General features: G+C 43.8%; 1 protein-coding gene across 1 annotated transcript in view; it reads right to left on the bottom strand.

Annotated features, from left to right (window-relative positions):
• The window catches only part of LOC110504940 (receptor-type tyrosine-protein phosphatase-like N), a 233,826-nt gene extending 227,091 nt beyond the window's left edge, over positions 1-6,735 (bottom strand). Inside the window, exon 1 of the mRNA XM_036965260.2 lies at positions 6,660-6,735. Within this exon, the coding sequence (XP_036821155.2) occupies positions 6,660-6,735 (76 nt within the window). The remainder of the gene's footprint in view (positions 1-6,659) is intronic.
• Positions 6,736-16,405: the final 9,670 nt, after the last annotated feature.

The raw sequence follows: 16,405 nt of genomic DNA, 5'->3' as shown, positions 1-16,405 counted from the left end.
TCAGTATTGATTATCAACGAAAACCAGTGGAGAATAGGGATAATGCTTTCACAGACCTCAGAATTGACGGCTGCCTGGACAGATTGGACTGATCTCTTCCATGGCTATTAGCCTTTAGCTATTATACACAGACAGATAGCACAGACACACACATCCACAATGTCAGACAACACAAACACATGTATCCTCCCAGCAGACCAGACATCTTTTAGAAATCTTTGAGCGATTTGATCGAACGTGTCTGGAGTGCAGGTTCAACCTATAACCCAACATATAGCCCGGTCTTTGGTAACAAAATGTTAACCCGGAATTGCCCTTATTTCCCCAGAGTGGAAACAAAGAGTTCAGCGTGTCCGCATGCATCCTGTACCCAGGCAAAACCTCTTGGTCTCTTACCTGTACCCAGAAAAACCTCCTGGTCTCCTACATAATGTACCCAGCTAAAACCTTCTGGTCTCCATCATGTACCCAGCTAAAACCTCCTGGTCTCCATCCTGTACCCAGGTAAAACCTCCTAGTCTCCATCATGTACCCAGGTAAAACCTCCTGGTCTCCATCATGTACCCAGGTAAAACCTCCTGGTCACCTCAATCATGTACCCAGCTTAAACCTCCTGGTCTCTTACATGTACCCAGAAAAACCTCCTGGTCTCCTACATCATGTACCCAGCTAAAACCTCCTGGTCTCCATCCTGTACCCAGGTAAAACCTCCTAGTCTCCATCATGTACCCAGGTAAAACCTCCTGGTCTCCATCATGTACCCAGGTAAAACCTCCTGGCCACCTCAATCATGTACCCAGCTTAAACCTCCTGGTCTCTTACATGTACCCAGAAAAACCTCCTGGTCTCCTACATCATGTACCCAGCTAAAACCTCCTGGTCTCCATCATGTACCCATCTAAAACCCCCTGGTCTCCTACATGATGTACCCAGCTTAAACCTCCTGGTCTCCTACATCATGTACCCAGCAAAACCTCCTGGTCTCCTACATGATGTACCCAGCAAAACGTTCTAGTCTCCTACATCATGTACCCAGCAAAACCTTCTAGTCTCCTACATCATGTACCCAGCTAAAACCTCCTGGTCTCCTACATCATGTACCCAGCTAAAACCTCCTGGTCTCCTACATCATGTACCCAGCAAAACCTTCTAGTCTCCTACATTATGTACCCAGCTAAAACCTCCTGGTCTCCATCATGTACCCATCTAAAACCTCCTGCACTCCATCATGTACCCAGGTAAAACCTCCTGGTCTCCATCATGTACCCAGGTAAAACCTCCTGGTCTCCATCATGTACCCAGCTAAAACATCCTGGTCTCCATCATGTACCCAGGTAAAACCTCCTGGTCTCCATCATGTACCCAGTAAAACCTCCTGGTCTCCTACATCATGTACCCAGCTAAAACCTCCTGGTCTCTGTCATGTACCCAGTTTAAACCTCCTGGTCTCCATCATGTACCCAGTAAAACCTCCTGGTCTACATCATGTACCCAGCTAAAACCTCCTGGTCTCTGTCATGTACCCAGTTAAAACCTCCTGGTCTCCATCATGTACCCAGCTAAAACCTCCTGGTCTCTGTCATGTACCCAGTTAAAACCTCCTGGTCTCCATCATGTACCCAGCTAAAACCTCCTGGTCTCTATCATGCACCCAGCTAAAACCTCCTGGTCTCCTGCATCATGTACCCAGCTAAAACCTCCTGGTCTCCATCATGTACCCAGCTAAAACCTCCTGGTCTCCATCATGTACCCAGAGCTGTCATGATGTATGCAATGACTAATAGCTCTCCCCTGACAACACACAGAGCGAGAGAGAGAGAGAGAGAGAGACAGAGAGAGAGAGAGACAGAGACAGAGACAGACAGACAGACAGACAGACAGACAGACAGACAGACAGACAGACAGACAGACAGACATGTGGATAAGACATGTCAGAAAATATATTCAGGGTGTTTGTTCCCCGTTCATTATATTCAGGGTGTTTGTTCCCTGTTCATTATATTCTGGGTGTTTGTTCCCCGTATATTCTTGGTGTTTGTTCCCTGTATATTCTTGGTGTTTGTTCCCTGTATATTCTGGGTGTTTGTTCCCTGTATATTCTTGGTGTTTGTTCCCTGTATATTCTGGGTGTTTGTTCCCCGTATATTCTGGGTGTTTGTTCCCTGTATATTCTGGGTGTTTGTTCCCTGTATATTCTGGGTGTTTGTTCCCTGTTCATTATATTCTGGGTGTTTGTTCCCCGTATATTCTTGGTGTTTGTTCCCTGTATATTCTGGGTGTTTGTTCCCTGTATATTCTTGGTGTTTGTTCCCTGTATATTCTGGGTGTTTGTTCCCTGTATATTCTTGGTGTTTGTTCCCTGTATATTCTGGGTGTTTGTTCCCCGTATATTCTGGGTGTTTGTTCCCCGTATATTCTGGGTGTTTGTTCCCTGTATATTCTGGGTGTTTGTTCCCCGTATATTCTGGGTGTTTGTTCCCCGTATATTCTGGGTGTTTGTTCCCTGTATATTCTGGGTGTTTGTTCCCCGTATATTCTGGGTGTTTGTTCCCCGTATATTCTGGGTGTTTGTTCCCCGTATATTCTGGGTGTTTGTTCCCTGTATATTCTGGGTGTTTGTTCCCCGTATATTCAGGGTGTTTGTTCCCTGTTCATTATATTCTGGGTGTTTGTTCCCTGTTCATCCAGGGTGTTTGTTCCCCGTATATTCTGGGTGTTTGTTCCCTGTATATTCTGGGTGTTTGTTCCCTGTATATTCTGGGTGTTTGTTCCCTGTATATTCTGGGTGTTTGTTCCCTGTATATTCTTGGTGTTTGTTCCCCGTATATTCTGGCTGTTTGTTCCCCGTATATTCAGGCTGTTTGTTCCCTGTATATTCTGGGTGTTTGTTCCCTGTATATTCTGGGTGTTTGTTCCCTGTATATTCTGGGTGTTTGTTCCCCGTATATTCTGGGTGTTTGTTCCCTGTATATTCTGGGTGTTTGTTCCCTGTATATTCTGGGTGTTTGTTCCCCGTATATTCTGGTTGTTTGTTCCCCGTATATTCTGGGTGTTTGTTCCCCGTATATTCTGTGTGTTTGTTCCCTGTATATTCTGGGTGTTTGTTCCCCGTATATTCAGGGTGTTTGTTCCCTGTTCATTATATTCTGGGTGTTTGTTCCCTGTTCATCCAGGGTGTTTGTTCCCCGTATATTCTGGGTGTTTGTTCCCCGTATATTCTGGGTGTTTGTTCCCTGTATATTCTGGGTGTTTGTTCCCCGTATATTCTGGGTGTTTGTTCCCCGTATATTCTGGGTGTTTGTTCCCCGTATATTCTGGGTGTTTGTTCCCTGTATATTCTGGGTGTTTGTTCCCCGTATATTCAGGGTGTTTGTTCCCTGTTCATTATATTCTGGGTGTTTGTTCCCTGTTCATCCAGGGTGTTTGTTCCCCGTATATTCTGGGTGTTTGTTCCCTGTATATTCTGGGTGTTTGTTCCCTGTATATTCTGGGTGTTTGTTCCCTGTATATTCTGGGTGTTTGTTCCCTGTATATTCTTGGTGTTTGTTCCCCGTATATTCTGGCTGTTTGTTCCCCGTATATTCAGGCTGTTTGTTCCCTGTATATTCTGGGTGTTTGTTCCCTGTATATTCTGGGTGTTTGTTCCCTGTATATTCTGGGTGTTTGTTCCCCGTATATTCTGGGTGTTTGTTCCCTGTATATTCTGGGTGTTTGTTCCCTGTATATTCTGGGTGTTTGTTCCCCGTATATTCTGGTTGTTTGTTCCCCGTATATTCTGGGTGTTTGTTCCCCGTATATTCTGTGTGTTTGTTCCCTGTATATTCTGGGTGTTTGTTCCCCGTATATTCAGGGTGTTTGTTCCCTGTTCATTATATTCTGGGTGTTTGTTCCCTGTTCATCCAGGGTGTTTGTTCCCCGTATATTCTGGGTGTTTGTTCCCTGTATATTCTGGGTGTTTGTTCCCTGTATATTCTGGGTGTTTGTTCCCCGTATATTCTGGGTGTTTGTTCCCTGTATATTCTTGGTGTTTGTTCCCCGTATATTCTGGCTGTTTGTTCCCTGTATATTCTTGGTGTTTGTTCCCTGTATATTCTGGCTGTTTGTTCCCCGTATATTCTGGGTGTTTGTTCCCTGTATATTCTGGGTGTTTGTTCCCTGTATATTCTGGGTGTTTGTTCCCTGTATATTCTGGGTGTTTGTTCCCCGTATATTCTGGCTGTTTGTTCCCTGTATATTCTTGGTGTTTGTTCCCCGTATATTCTGGGTGTTTTTTCCCTGTTCATCCAGGGTGTTTGTTCCCCGTATATTCTGGCTGTTTGTTCCCTGTATATTCTGGGTGTTTGTTCCCCGTATATTCTGGGTGTTTGTTCCCCGTATATTCTGGGTGTTTGTTCCCCGTATATTCTGGGTGTTTGTTCCCTGTATATTCTTGGTGTTTGTTCCCCGTATATTCTGGGTGTTTGTTCCCTGTATATTCTGGGTGTTTGTTCCCTGTATATTCTGGGTGTTTGTTCCCCGTATATTCTGGGTGTTTGTTCCCCGTATATTCTGGGTGTTTGTTCCCCGTATATTCTGGGTGTTTGTTCCCTGTATATTCTGGGTGTTTGTTCCCCGTATATTCAGGGTGTTTGTTCCCTGTTCATTATATTCTGGGTGTTTGTTCCCTGTTCATCCAGGGTGTTTGTTCCCCGTATATTCTGGGTGTTTGTTCCCTGTATATTCTGGGTGTTTGTTCCCTGTATATTCTGGGTGTTTGTTCCCCGTATATTCTGGGTGTTTGTTCCCTGTATATTCTTGGTGTTTGTTCCCCGTATATTCTGGCTGTTTGTTCCCTGTATATTCTTGGTGTTTGTTCCCCGTATATTCTGGCTGTTTGTTCCCCGTATATTCTGGGTGTTTGTTCCCTGTATATTCTTGGTGTTTGTTCCCTGTATATTCTGGGTGTTTGTTCCCTGTATATTCTGGGTGTTTGTTCCCCGTATATTCTGGCTGTTTGTTCCCTGTATATTCTTGGTGTTTGTTCCCCGTATATTCTGGGTGTTTGTTCCCTGTTCATCCAGGGTGTTTGTTCCCCGTATATTCTGGCTGTTTGTTCCCTGTATATTCTGGGTGTTTGTTCCCCGTATATTCTGGGTGTTTGTTCCCCGTATATTCTGGGTGTTTGTTCCCCGTATATTCTGGGTGTTTGTTCCCTGTATATTCTTGGTGTTTGTTCCCCGTATATTCTGGCTGTTTGTTCCCCGTATATTCTGGGTGTTTGTTCCCTGTATATTCTTGGTGTTTGTTCCCTGTATATTCTGGGTGTTTGTTCCCCGTATATTCTGGGTGTTTGTTCCCTGTATATTCTTGGTGTTTGTTCCCCGTATATTCTGGCTGTTTGTTCCCTGTATATTCTTGGTGTTTGTTCCCTGTATATTCTGGCTGTTTGTTCCCCGTATATTCAGGCTGTTTGTTCCCCGTATATTCTGGGTGTTTGTTCCCCGTATATTCTGGGTGTTTGTTCCCTGTATATTCTGGGTGTTTGTTCCCTCATTCATATTGTTCAGAGGATGCTTCTAAAGGGAGATCTGCGATCCACACACTTTTGTTTGAACTCTTTTCATTTATCCACATTCACTTACTGCCAGATGCACTTCAGTGTACAAAAGAAACGCAAGAGATGAAGGGATCTTATAATTAGCTCGGTAGGGCCAAACCAACACCTATGGAGACAGCATATTCCACAGCATAACAGACAAACACGGAGATGGAACACAGATGCTGTAAATAATGATGAGTGACAACATTAAAAATGCATGTTTAAGTCAAACAGGGAACACATTCATTTAATGGCCATACTAACTGCTTCCATTATTCTAATGAATAACAATACAGAAATAACTAAATCCCTGAACCTTCACCTTTATAACGCCAGGTAGCCATGGTAACTGGCTGGGATGAGGCGGTGCTCCTCTGTTACCAGGGAGCTAGGCATTATGAGACCTGAGAGTCAGAATAATGCTCAATGTGGAACTAAATGGTGTGACGAGGGTGTAGGAGGAGGGGGGAGTAGGAATAGAGAGGGGTATAAAAAACAGGGAAGTGGAGACGAAGGTTTGCAGAGAAGAGACGGAGAGTATAATCTGAACAGGCAATGCAAGTAGCGCTAAACCGTAGCCTAGTTGCTCTCCGTGGTTCTGAAACGCATAAACTTCATGCAAGTAGAAAGCCGATACTGCAAACTTTAGGTCTGAAAGCTATAAAGCTGGTATTTCATAAAGCCAATAGAAAACCATTTCTACTTTATGGACTTTTTCTTGTCAACAGTGAACTGTGGTTGTTTTAGCTGTTAATTGTTAAACGTTTAGCTGTTAATTGAAGTTACAAAAACCGACACCAAAGCTATTTAAAAACATCCAACTAATAAAAATGTATTTACTCAATATCTCTTCCCAATTCCGATTTATTTCATTACTTTGATGAAATGTAATGCCATTCACACCTTGTAGATCTTTAAGGTAAAAACGTGTGAATCATACATTTCTCTAAACCGCGGACCTCATTCCAAACACTGCTTCAGTAGCTACCGCTCAGTGAAGTTTCCCTCTATCACTGCCTCTTCTCTTCCATCTCTGCCTCCACTAAAACTCCATGTTCCCGACACTCCAACATCATCTTACCGTATCTGCTTGACGTCCCAAACTGGTACAACACCGTCATGAAAAGCAACGCTCTCCATAGCTTCGGGTGCTTCATTTTTAGACAGACACCACCTAAAATACAACTATTGTCTGATGTACCAACACGATCCAATTCCTGTCCCGTTGGAAATAGAATCAAATCCCCATGTTTCTTCACCGAGCTACGGGCAGACCTATACCGCGCTGGATTCACCGAAACAAAATGTTTCGCTAAAGTGCAATAACTGGGTTTGGCCAGAAAAAGAGAGGAAAAAACCAAACACACATACGACACAAGGGCATCCAAACCCTTGAAATTCTGGAGCGGATTGGGGAGCGGGAATTGCTCGGTCTGTGGTGGCGGGGACATTCATATTATACATTCATATGGTGGGGGACCCGCAATGACGTCACAGGAGAACGCAGTGGACCGACGGTAATGGGAGCTACACCTGTGACTGTGTCAGATGACTTTATATCAGAGAACAGCCGTAGGGAAATGGTCTATACGGTCTTTATCTTTGATGGTCAATGTTGGTTCTGCTTCTTCTGTCCTATTTTTGGATAGAGAAATTGATTCTCAGCCCACTTTTAGGTTAGGGTTAGTAGTTCATTCGAAATCTGTGCTGATATTGATACTGCTTGACTAAGCTTTACTCATACACCCCTAAATGAGCACCCCTCACCTGAGGCTGAGGGACATCTTTCAAGAATGTTCAAATGAAACAAGGCTACCAGGAGGGGAGGGGGGGGGGGGGGGGGCTAACTGAAGAACACAAAGAGACAGAAAACGTGAAGTATTCAATATGTTCGATGTCCTCCCTCTTCCTACCACCTGCTGCCATGCAAACTAGGACGTAGGCTTCGTGGCTGTTTATACAAATTGACATGACGGCAGGGACACCTAGTGTCTGCTTTTCAATACTGCATTGTCATTCATCGACAGAAGAAGTAAGATCTACACTTGAGCTAGTTTGCTACAGCCGGAAATAGTCCTGCAGCAACAGACAGTGTGAATGAGGACAATTAGTGGACATTATTTTTAGGGGTTGATACATTTTTCGTTGGGGGAAATCAAGTCTGACATTTTAAAGTAGATATTACAAACTTTAGAAGCTTTCCTAAACCTCCAGCTACTCTACACTACTCCAACTGTTTAACTCTACTCTCTCCAACTACTCTACACTACTCCAATTACTCTAGCACAACTACTCTACTCCAACTACTCCACTCCAACTACTCCACTCCAACTACTCTTCTCCAACTACTCTAGCACAACTACTCTAGCACAACTACTCTACTCCAACTACTCCACTCCAACTACTCCACTCCAACTACTCTTCTCCAACTACTCTACACTACTCCAATTACTCTAGCACAACTACTCTACTCCAACTACTCCACTCCAACTACTCCACTCCAACTACTCTTCTCCAACTACTCTAGCACAACTACTCCACTCCAACTACTCTACTACAACTACTCTACTCCAACTACTCTTCTCTACTCTAGTCGAACTACTCCACTCCACCTACTCTAGTCCAACTACTCTACTCTACTACAATTACTCTAGTCCAACTACTCTACAACTACTCTAGTCCAACTACTCTACTATACTACAACTACTCTAGTCCAACTACTCTACTCCAACTACTCTACTACAACAACTCTACTCTACTCCAAATACTCTAGTCCAACTACTATACTCTACTCCAACTACTCTACTCCAACTAATCTACTACAACTACTCTACTCTACTCCAAATACTCTAGTCCAACTACTATACTCTACTCCAACTACTCTACTCCAACTAATCTACTACAACTAATCTACTACAACTACTCTACTCTACTCCAAATACTCTAGTCCAACTACTATACTCTACTCCAACTACTCTACTCCAACTAATCTACTACAACTACTCTACTCTACTCCAAATACTCTACTCCAACTACTATACTCCAAATACTCTACTACAACTACTCTACTCTACTCCATCTACTCTACTACAACTACTCTAATCTACTCCAAATACTCTAGTCCAACTACTCTACTCCAACTACTCTAGTCCAACTTCTCCCTCCAACTACTCTAACTACAACTACTCTACTCCTCTCCAAGTACTGTAGTCCAAGTACTCTACTCCAAAGTACTCTACTACAACTACTGTATTTATCCAACTACTCTATTCTACTACTCTAATCTATTCAACTACGCTACTACAACTATTTTACTCATCTCCAACTACTGTAGTCCAACTACACTCATCCAACTACTCTACTACAACTACTCTACTCATCTCCAACTACTCTAGTCCAACTACTGTACTCTACTCCAACTACTGAGTACTTTTTAAATGAGCTACGTTTGACTTTTCTTGTTATTTTTGTTATCCTACCACTAACAGTACTCTTACTTGAGTAGAATATTTCAGTACTCTTTCCGCCCCTCGGTGTGCAGAGACAAAGGCAAGCTGATTGATTATTACGTAGGATTATATTAAAACCTAATCATCAAAGGAAAGCCGCTCACCACCAGCTGTCCTTCCCGAGGCTTGTGGTAAAGATGACTCACATGAAGTCACTGCTGCTAAGATAAAAGATGGTCTAGGTGTATTTTTTTTTTTTTTAGCATGTTGTTTAAGGGAGAATAAGAATAACCACAGGTCATGTGTTTGTTTGAAATATTATGTTTTATGGGTTTGTTTATGCCACAGTGAAACTTTCCCAAGCAGTTGTGAAACTCTCTCTCTCTCTGTCTCTCTCTCTCTCTGTCTCTGTCTCTCTCTGTCTCTGTCTCTCTCTCTCTCTCTCTCTCTGTCTCTCTCTCTCTCTCTCTCTCTCTGTCTCTGTCTCTCTCTGTCTCTGTCTCTCTCTCTCTCTCTCTCTGTCTCTCTCTCTCTGTCTCTCTGTTACTCTGTCTCTCTCTCTCTCTCTGTCTCTCTCTCTCTCTGTCTCTCTCTCTCTCTGTCTCTGTCTCTCTCTGTCTCTCTCTCTCTCTCTCTCTCTCTCTCTGTCTCTCTCTCTCTCTCTGTCTCTGTCTCTCTCTGTCTCTGTCTCTCTCTCTCTCTCTCTCTGTCTCTCTCTCTCTCTGTCTCTCTGTTACTCTCTCTCTCTCTCTCTCTCTCTCTCTCTCTCTCTCTCTCTCTCTCTCTGTCTCTGTCTCTCTCTGTCTCTTTCTCTCTCTCTCTCTCTCTCTGTCTCTCTCTCTGTCTCTCTGTTACTCTGTCTCTCTCTCTCTGTCTCTGTCTCTCTCTCTCTGTCTCTCTCTCTCTCTGTCTCTCTCTCTGTCTCTCTCTCTCTCTGTCTCTCTCTCTCTCTCTCTCTCTCTCTCTCTCTCTCTCTCGTCTCGTGTGGTGGTTCACCTCTCTGGCATGTGTGTATGTGTGTTTTGTGGGTTGCTCGGCAGCGGGTGTGTGTTTTTGACCGATGACCCCCACTATGCAATCCACATCTCTCTAACACCATATCAAATGTCAGATGTCATGGCATTTCTGCTCTCTCTCTCTCTCTCTCTCTCTCTCTCTCTCTCTCTCACTCACTCTCACTCTGGCTCCCTGTTTCTCTGTCTGTGTGTCTGTCTCTGTATCTCTCTCCCTATACCCCTCACCACCCCCCCTCTCTCTCTCTCTCTCTCTCTTTCCTACTCCCTCTTTCTTCCCATTTCACCTACTCTACAGGGCCATTATTTCCCAGCATGCCACTCTTCCAGGTACAGGCAACTCCCACATGGTCCACATTCCATAGGCCCCCCTCCCTCTCTCTCTCTCTCTCTCTCTCTCTCTCTCTCTCTCTCATCCCCTCTCTCTTCCCCCCCTTCCACCCACCCTCTTTCTCTCTATCTCCCCCCTCTCTCTGTCTCTACCCCCCCTCTCTCTCTCTCTCTGTCTCTCTCTCTCTTTCTCCACAACCCTCTCAACCCTCTACCAGCCTGATACCAGCTGAAGCTGTCAGCAGGAGGACTTATTGCCAGGATTGTGTATCCATGAGAATGAGAGGGGATAATTGTAAAATGTCAGACATTCAGACTGACTCTTCTAACGTTCATTGGTCAGGTGCACACAGTCCAGTGAAATACAGTAGAGTTTTTTGCTGTGGTCACTATACTGTAGTCGCTACACTCTTAGGAAAAGGGTTCCAAAAGGGTTATTTGGCTGTCCCCATAGGATAACCTGTTTTGGTTCCACATAGAACCCTTTTTGGTTCCAGGTAGAACTCTTTTGGGTTCCCGAGTTGAAGCTTCTGTGTAAAGGTTTCTACATAGAACTTAAATTGGTTCTACCTGGAACCAAAAAAAGGGTTCCTCCAAGTGTTCTCCTAGGTTCTAGATAGCACCCTTTTTTTTCTAAGTGTGTAGATACTCTTTTGTGACAGATGAAACATGGCCCGACCAGCATGCATGCAATATTGGTTCTGTAGAAAGAACTAGAAACTAGATTCATTCAGATACATTTTACGACCGTTGGCAGTGGCACACGGCAGACTGGGCATAGCTCAGGGCTATATTAAGTTGAGAATATCTAGAGCACAGGTTAGTTTCTGTCCCCACTGTTTGGGGTTGCCAAGCAACCGAAGACCCCTAGCTTCAAATGGGACATACTGTTTCCAAAATGGCACCCTATGCCCTATGTAGTGCACTACTTTTGTGTCCAGTGTCCTGAGCTAATAGGTTTTGGATGTATCATGGGTGTTTGTTATGTCTCCAGGGGGGAAATCAATCAATCAGGGACAGCTGTCTATCGTTGTCTCTTATTGGGAACCATATTTAAGTAGCTTTTTCCCCACAGGGTTTTTGTGGGTAGTTATTTTGTGTTTCTGCACCTGACAGGACTGTTTCTGGTTTTTGTTCAGTCTCAGTGTTATTTTTTGTTATTTCGTGTTAAGTTGAAATATAAGTATATGCACTTACCGCGCTGCTCTTTGGTCCACACCTTATTCAACAGACAATCGTTACAACTAGCTAATTCAAATAATGACCAAAGTATAACTAAGCTGACAACGTCTTAAGTTTAGCGACTTAAAAAAATATATATATAATTACAGGAAAATAAACCCGCAACAACAATTATTTACGTGATAATGGAGAACTTACAGAAAATAGCTTACTGCTACAGTTGGACCAAATAAAAGTAGGTCATTCTATCAGAGAATTTTTGGTCTGGTTGCCGCGGCAATCCGACAACCATGACAACGGACAGTAGCAGAGATTTAAACTTTTTCCATGTCTCTGCGACAAAGAAACTGACAGTCACAGTGACAGTCTACACATATATTCCATCGGAGTATAAATTAAATTAAATTTTGACCAGCGACAATTGTCGCATTCAAACTAATTGTCAGGTTAGACCACGTTTTAAACTGGCTTTTAGTGTTGCAGTTGATCTGATCCAACAAGCCTAAATAATCCTGACTCAGCTTCTTTTCTTGGCAGTCAACTGGACACGACAAGACAGAATGTATGTAGGTGTGTGTGTGTGTGTGTGTGTGTTCAGCCAGTCTGTCGGTCTTGTCTGTCCATCTGTCTGTCCAACACTAAGACACCTCACTAAGAACTGACTGGATTGGACCAGTTCCAACACTAAGACACCTCACTAAGAACTAACTGGATTGGACCAGTTCCAACACTAAGACATCTCACTAAGAACTGATTGGACCAGTTCCAACACTAAGACACCTCACTAAGAACTGACTGGATTGGACCAGTTCCAACACTAAGACACCTCACTAAGAACTGATTGGATTGGACCAGTTCCAACACTAAGACACCTCACTAAGAACTGACTGGATTGGACCAGTTCCAACACTAAGACACCTCACTAAGAACTGACTGGATTGGACCAGTTCCAACACTAAGACACCTCACTAAGAACTGATTGGATTGGACCAGTTCCAACACTAAGACACCTCACTAAGTACTGACTGGATTGGACCAGTTCCAACACTAAGACACCTCACTAAGTACTGACTGGATTGGACCAGTTCCAACACTAAGACACCTCACTAAGTACTGACTGGATTGGACCAGTTCCAACACTAAGACACCTCACTAAGTACTGACTGGATTGGACCAGTTCCAACACTAAGACACCTCACTAAGTACTGACTGGATTGGACCAGTTCCAACACTAAGACACCTCACTAAGTACTGACTGGATTGGACCAGTTCCAACACTAAGACACCTCACTAAGTACTGACTGGATTGGACCAGTTCCAACACTAAGACACCTCACTAAGTACTGACTGGATTGGACCAGTTCCAACACTAAGACACCTCACTAAGTACTGACTGGATTGGACCAGTTCCAACACTAAGACACCTCACTAAGTACTGACTGGATTGGACCAGTTCCAACACTAAGACACCTCACTAAGTACTGACTGGATTGGACCAGTTCCAACACTAAGACACCTCACTAAGTACTGACTGGATTGGACCAGTTCCAACACTAAGACACCTCACTAAGTACTGACTGGATTGGACCAGTTCCAACACTAAGACACCTCACTAAGTACTGACTGGATTGGACCAGTTCCAACACTAAGACACCTCACTAAGTACTGACTGGATTGGACCAGTTCCAACACTAAGACACCTCACTAAGTACTGACTGGATTGGACCAGTTCCAACACTAAGACACCTCACTAAGTACTGACTGGATTGGACCAGTTCCAACACTAAGACACCTCACTAAGTACTGACTGGATTGGACCAGTTCCAACACTAAGACACCTCACTAAGTACTGATTGGATTGGACCAGTTCCAACACTAAGACACCTCACTAAGTACTGACTGGATTGGACCAGTTCCAACACTAAGACACCTCACTAAGTACTGACTGGATTGGACCAGTTCCAACACTAAGACACCTCACTAAGTACTGACTGGATTGGACCAGTTCCAACACTAAGACACCTCACTAAGTACTGACTGGATTGGACCAGTTCCAACACTAAGACACCTCACTAAGTACTGACTGGATTGGACCAGTTCCAACACTAAGACACCTCACTAAGTACTGACTGGATTGGACCAGTTCCAACACTAAGACACCTCACTAAGTACTGACTGGATTGGACCAGTTCCAACACTAAGACACCTCACTAAGTACTGACTGGATTGGACCAGTTCCAACACTAAGACACCTCACTAAGAACTAACTGGATTGGACCAGTTCCAACACTAAGACACCTCACTAAGAACTGATTGGATTGGACCAGTTCCAACACTAAGACACCTCACTAAGTACTGACTGGATTGGACCAGTTCCAACACTAAGACACCTCACTAAGAACTAACTGGATTGGACCAGTTCCAACACTAAGACACCTCACTAAGAACTGATTGGATTGGACCAGTTCCAACACTAAGACACCTCACTAAGAACTGACTGGATTGGACCAGTTCCAACACTAAGACACCTCACTAAGAACTAACTGGATTGGACCAGTTCCAACACTAAGACACCTCACTAAGTACTGACTGGATTGGACCAGTTCCAACACTAAGACACCTCACTAAGTACTGACTGGATTGGACCAGTTCCAACACTAAGACACCTCACTAAGTACTGACTGGATTGGACCAGTTCCAACACTAAGACACCTCACTAAGTACTGACTGGATTGGACCAGTTCCAACACTAAGACACCTCACTAAGTACTGACTGGATTGGACCAGTTCCAACACTAAGACACCTCACTAAGTACTGACTGGATTGGACCAGTTCCAACACTAAGACACCTCACTAAGTACTGACTGGATTGGACCAGTTCCAACACTAAGACACCTCACTAAGTACTGACTGGATTGGACCAGTTCCAACACTAAGACACCTCACTAAGAACTGACTGGATTGGACCAGACCTTAGAATGTGTTCATGTTCCAAAAATCGTTGGGTGGGGTGGGGTGGGGGGGGGGGGGGTACTCATCCAGACTCAAGAAGAAACTAACGTCCGTGGTGGTGGCGTAGCGTTAGGCCGGAGCAAGGATTCTGGGTAGTCAGGCAAGCATGGTGCAAAGATATGCTAGGCACGACGCTAGATACTCAGTGTCGTCAGTAGAGGAGGAGAGAGAGTGTAGAGTGACACATACAGTGTGTGATTTGATTTTAGCTGCCAGTGGTGGGCAGGACTCCCACGAGTTACTTTATGTATGTTAATGATTTTGATCAAGCTATGTAGTATATTGATTCCTTCTTGATGAATAAATAAAACAAAAATGTGTTGTTGTTTTCTCTGTAATTCTAGCTACCTAGCAATGTTATGAAGTTGGCTTTAAAGCTAGCCAGCTAGATAGGTTCCCAACCTCCCAACCCTATTATGGGGCAGCAGGTAACCTAGTGGTTAGAACATTGGGCTAGCAGGTAACCTAGTGGTTAGAGCGTTGGGCTAGCAGGTAACCTAGTGGTTAGAGCGTTGGGCTAGCAGGTAACCTAGTGGTTAGAGCGTTGGGCTAGTAACCGAGAAGTTGTTGGATCAAATCCCTGAGCTGACAAGGTAAAAATCTGTAGTTCTGCCCTTGAACAAGGCAGTTAACCCACTGTTTGTAAATAAGAAATTATTCTTAATTTAACTGGCTTGCCTAGTTAAATAAAAGTTCAATTTATTATTTTTATTTTTTACAAGTTAGAGTACCTTGTCTAACTATTTTAGCAGGCTAATTATTTAGTTTCTGTTTCACAGGGAGTCCCATTGAGACCAAGGTCTCTTTTGCAAGGGAGCCCTACAACGTACAATCACACAACAAATTACACATAGGAAATACAGCATAAAATAAGTAAAACACACACAATCACATTCCTCAGAAAAGAAGTCCTCGAGCGACACTCTGAACTGCCCCGAAAGGCTAAAATACATCCATTTGTAGGGAACTCTGCAGATTGTTTGATACATGGGGTGAAAGGAAACTAACAGTTGCTTTTTCTAAGTCTGTAGCGTCAGACAGAATTTTCAGAGTTAGCCATCCCTGTGATTGGGTATGGTAACTCATACTTCTATGGGTAATTAAACACGAGGGAGTTTATAAATGAATAAAAGTCAGCATTCCGGCCTACTTTCTGATAGGGCAAGCAATAAGGAGTCCTACTTTCTGATAGGGCAAGCAATAAGGAGTCCTACTTTCTGATAGGGTAAGCAATAAGGAGTTCTACTTTCTGATAGGGCAAGCAACGATGAGTGCAAGACCTGATAAACTGCCGCGAACGGCTTTAATGAAGTGGCAGCTGCATTCATGTAGATGTCACCATAGTCTAGGACAGGAAGGAACGTCGACTGAATGGTCGACATTCTGTATAGCGAGAGGCGTGGCCTATTTCTATAGAAGTCCATTTTTATTCTCGACTTAGTTAGTCAACTCATCAATATGCTTTTAAAAAAAGACAGCTTTTCATCCAAATGATATTTATAACTGGGGACACGATCAATGTGGGCACCATCAAAATGACATACGCTTCAATCATTATAATAATTGCTGTATTCTCTAGAAGACAACATATACTTGCCTGCTGTTATACTGAATAAGACTCCCATTCCTTTCCATCTTATTCAGACTTTAGCAGAGATGTTGTCACGCAGAGCGGAACAGGTGAACCCAAGAGCAGACTCAGACGAGGAGACTGGGATGAGGTAACCAATGTATTTATTGAAACACAGGGGGAAGATGGGGTGCAGGCCAGGGGAAGCTCGGGCGGGTTGAAGGAAGCCGGGTGCAGAGGCTGAGGCTGGAGTTGGGAGTTGGGTAGGTC

Source organism: Oncorhynchus mykiss, chromosome 3, assembly GCF_057628025.1.
Source record: "Oncorhynchus mykiss isolate SJ-2025 chromosome 3, ASM5762802v1, whole genome shotgun sequence".
In the NCBI taxonomy this organism is placed as follows: domain Eukaryota; kingdom Metazoa; phylum Chordata; class Actinopteri; order Salmoniformes; family Salmonidae; genus Oncorhynchus; species Oncorhynchus mykiss.
The sequence above is the reverse complement of the archived record's forward strand: the minus strand, read 5'-3'. Positions and strand labels throughout refer to the sequence as shown.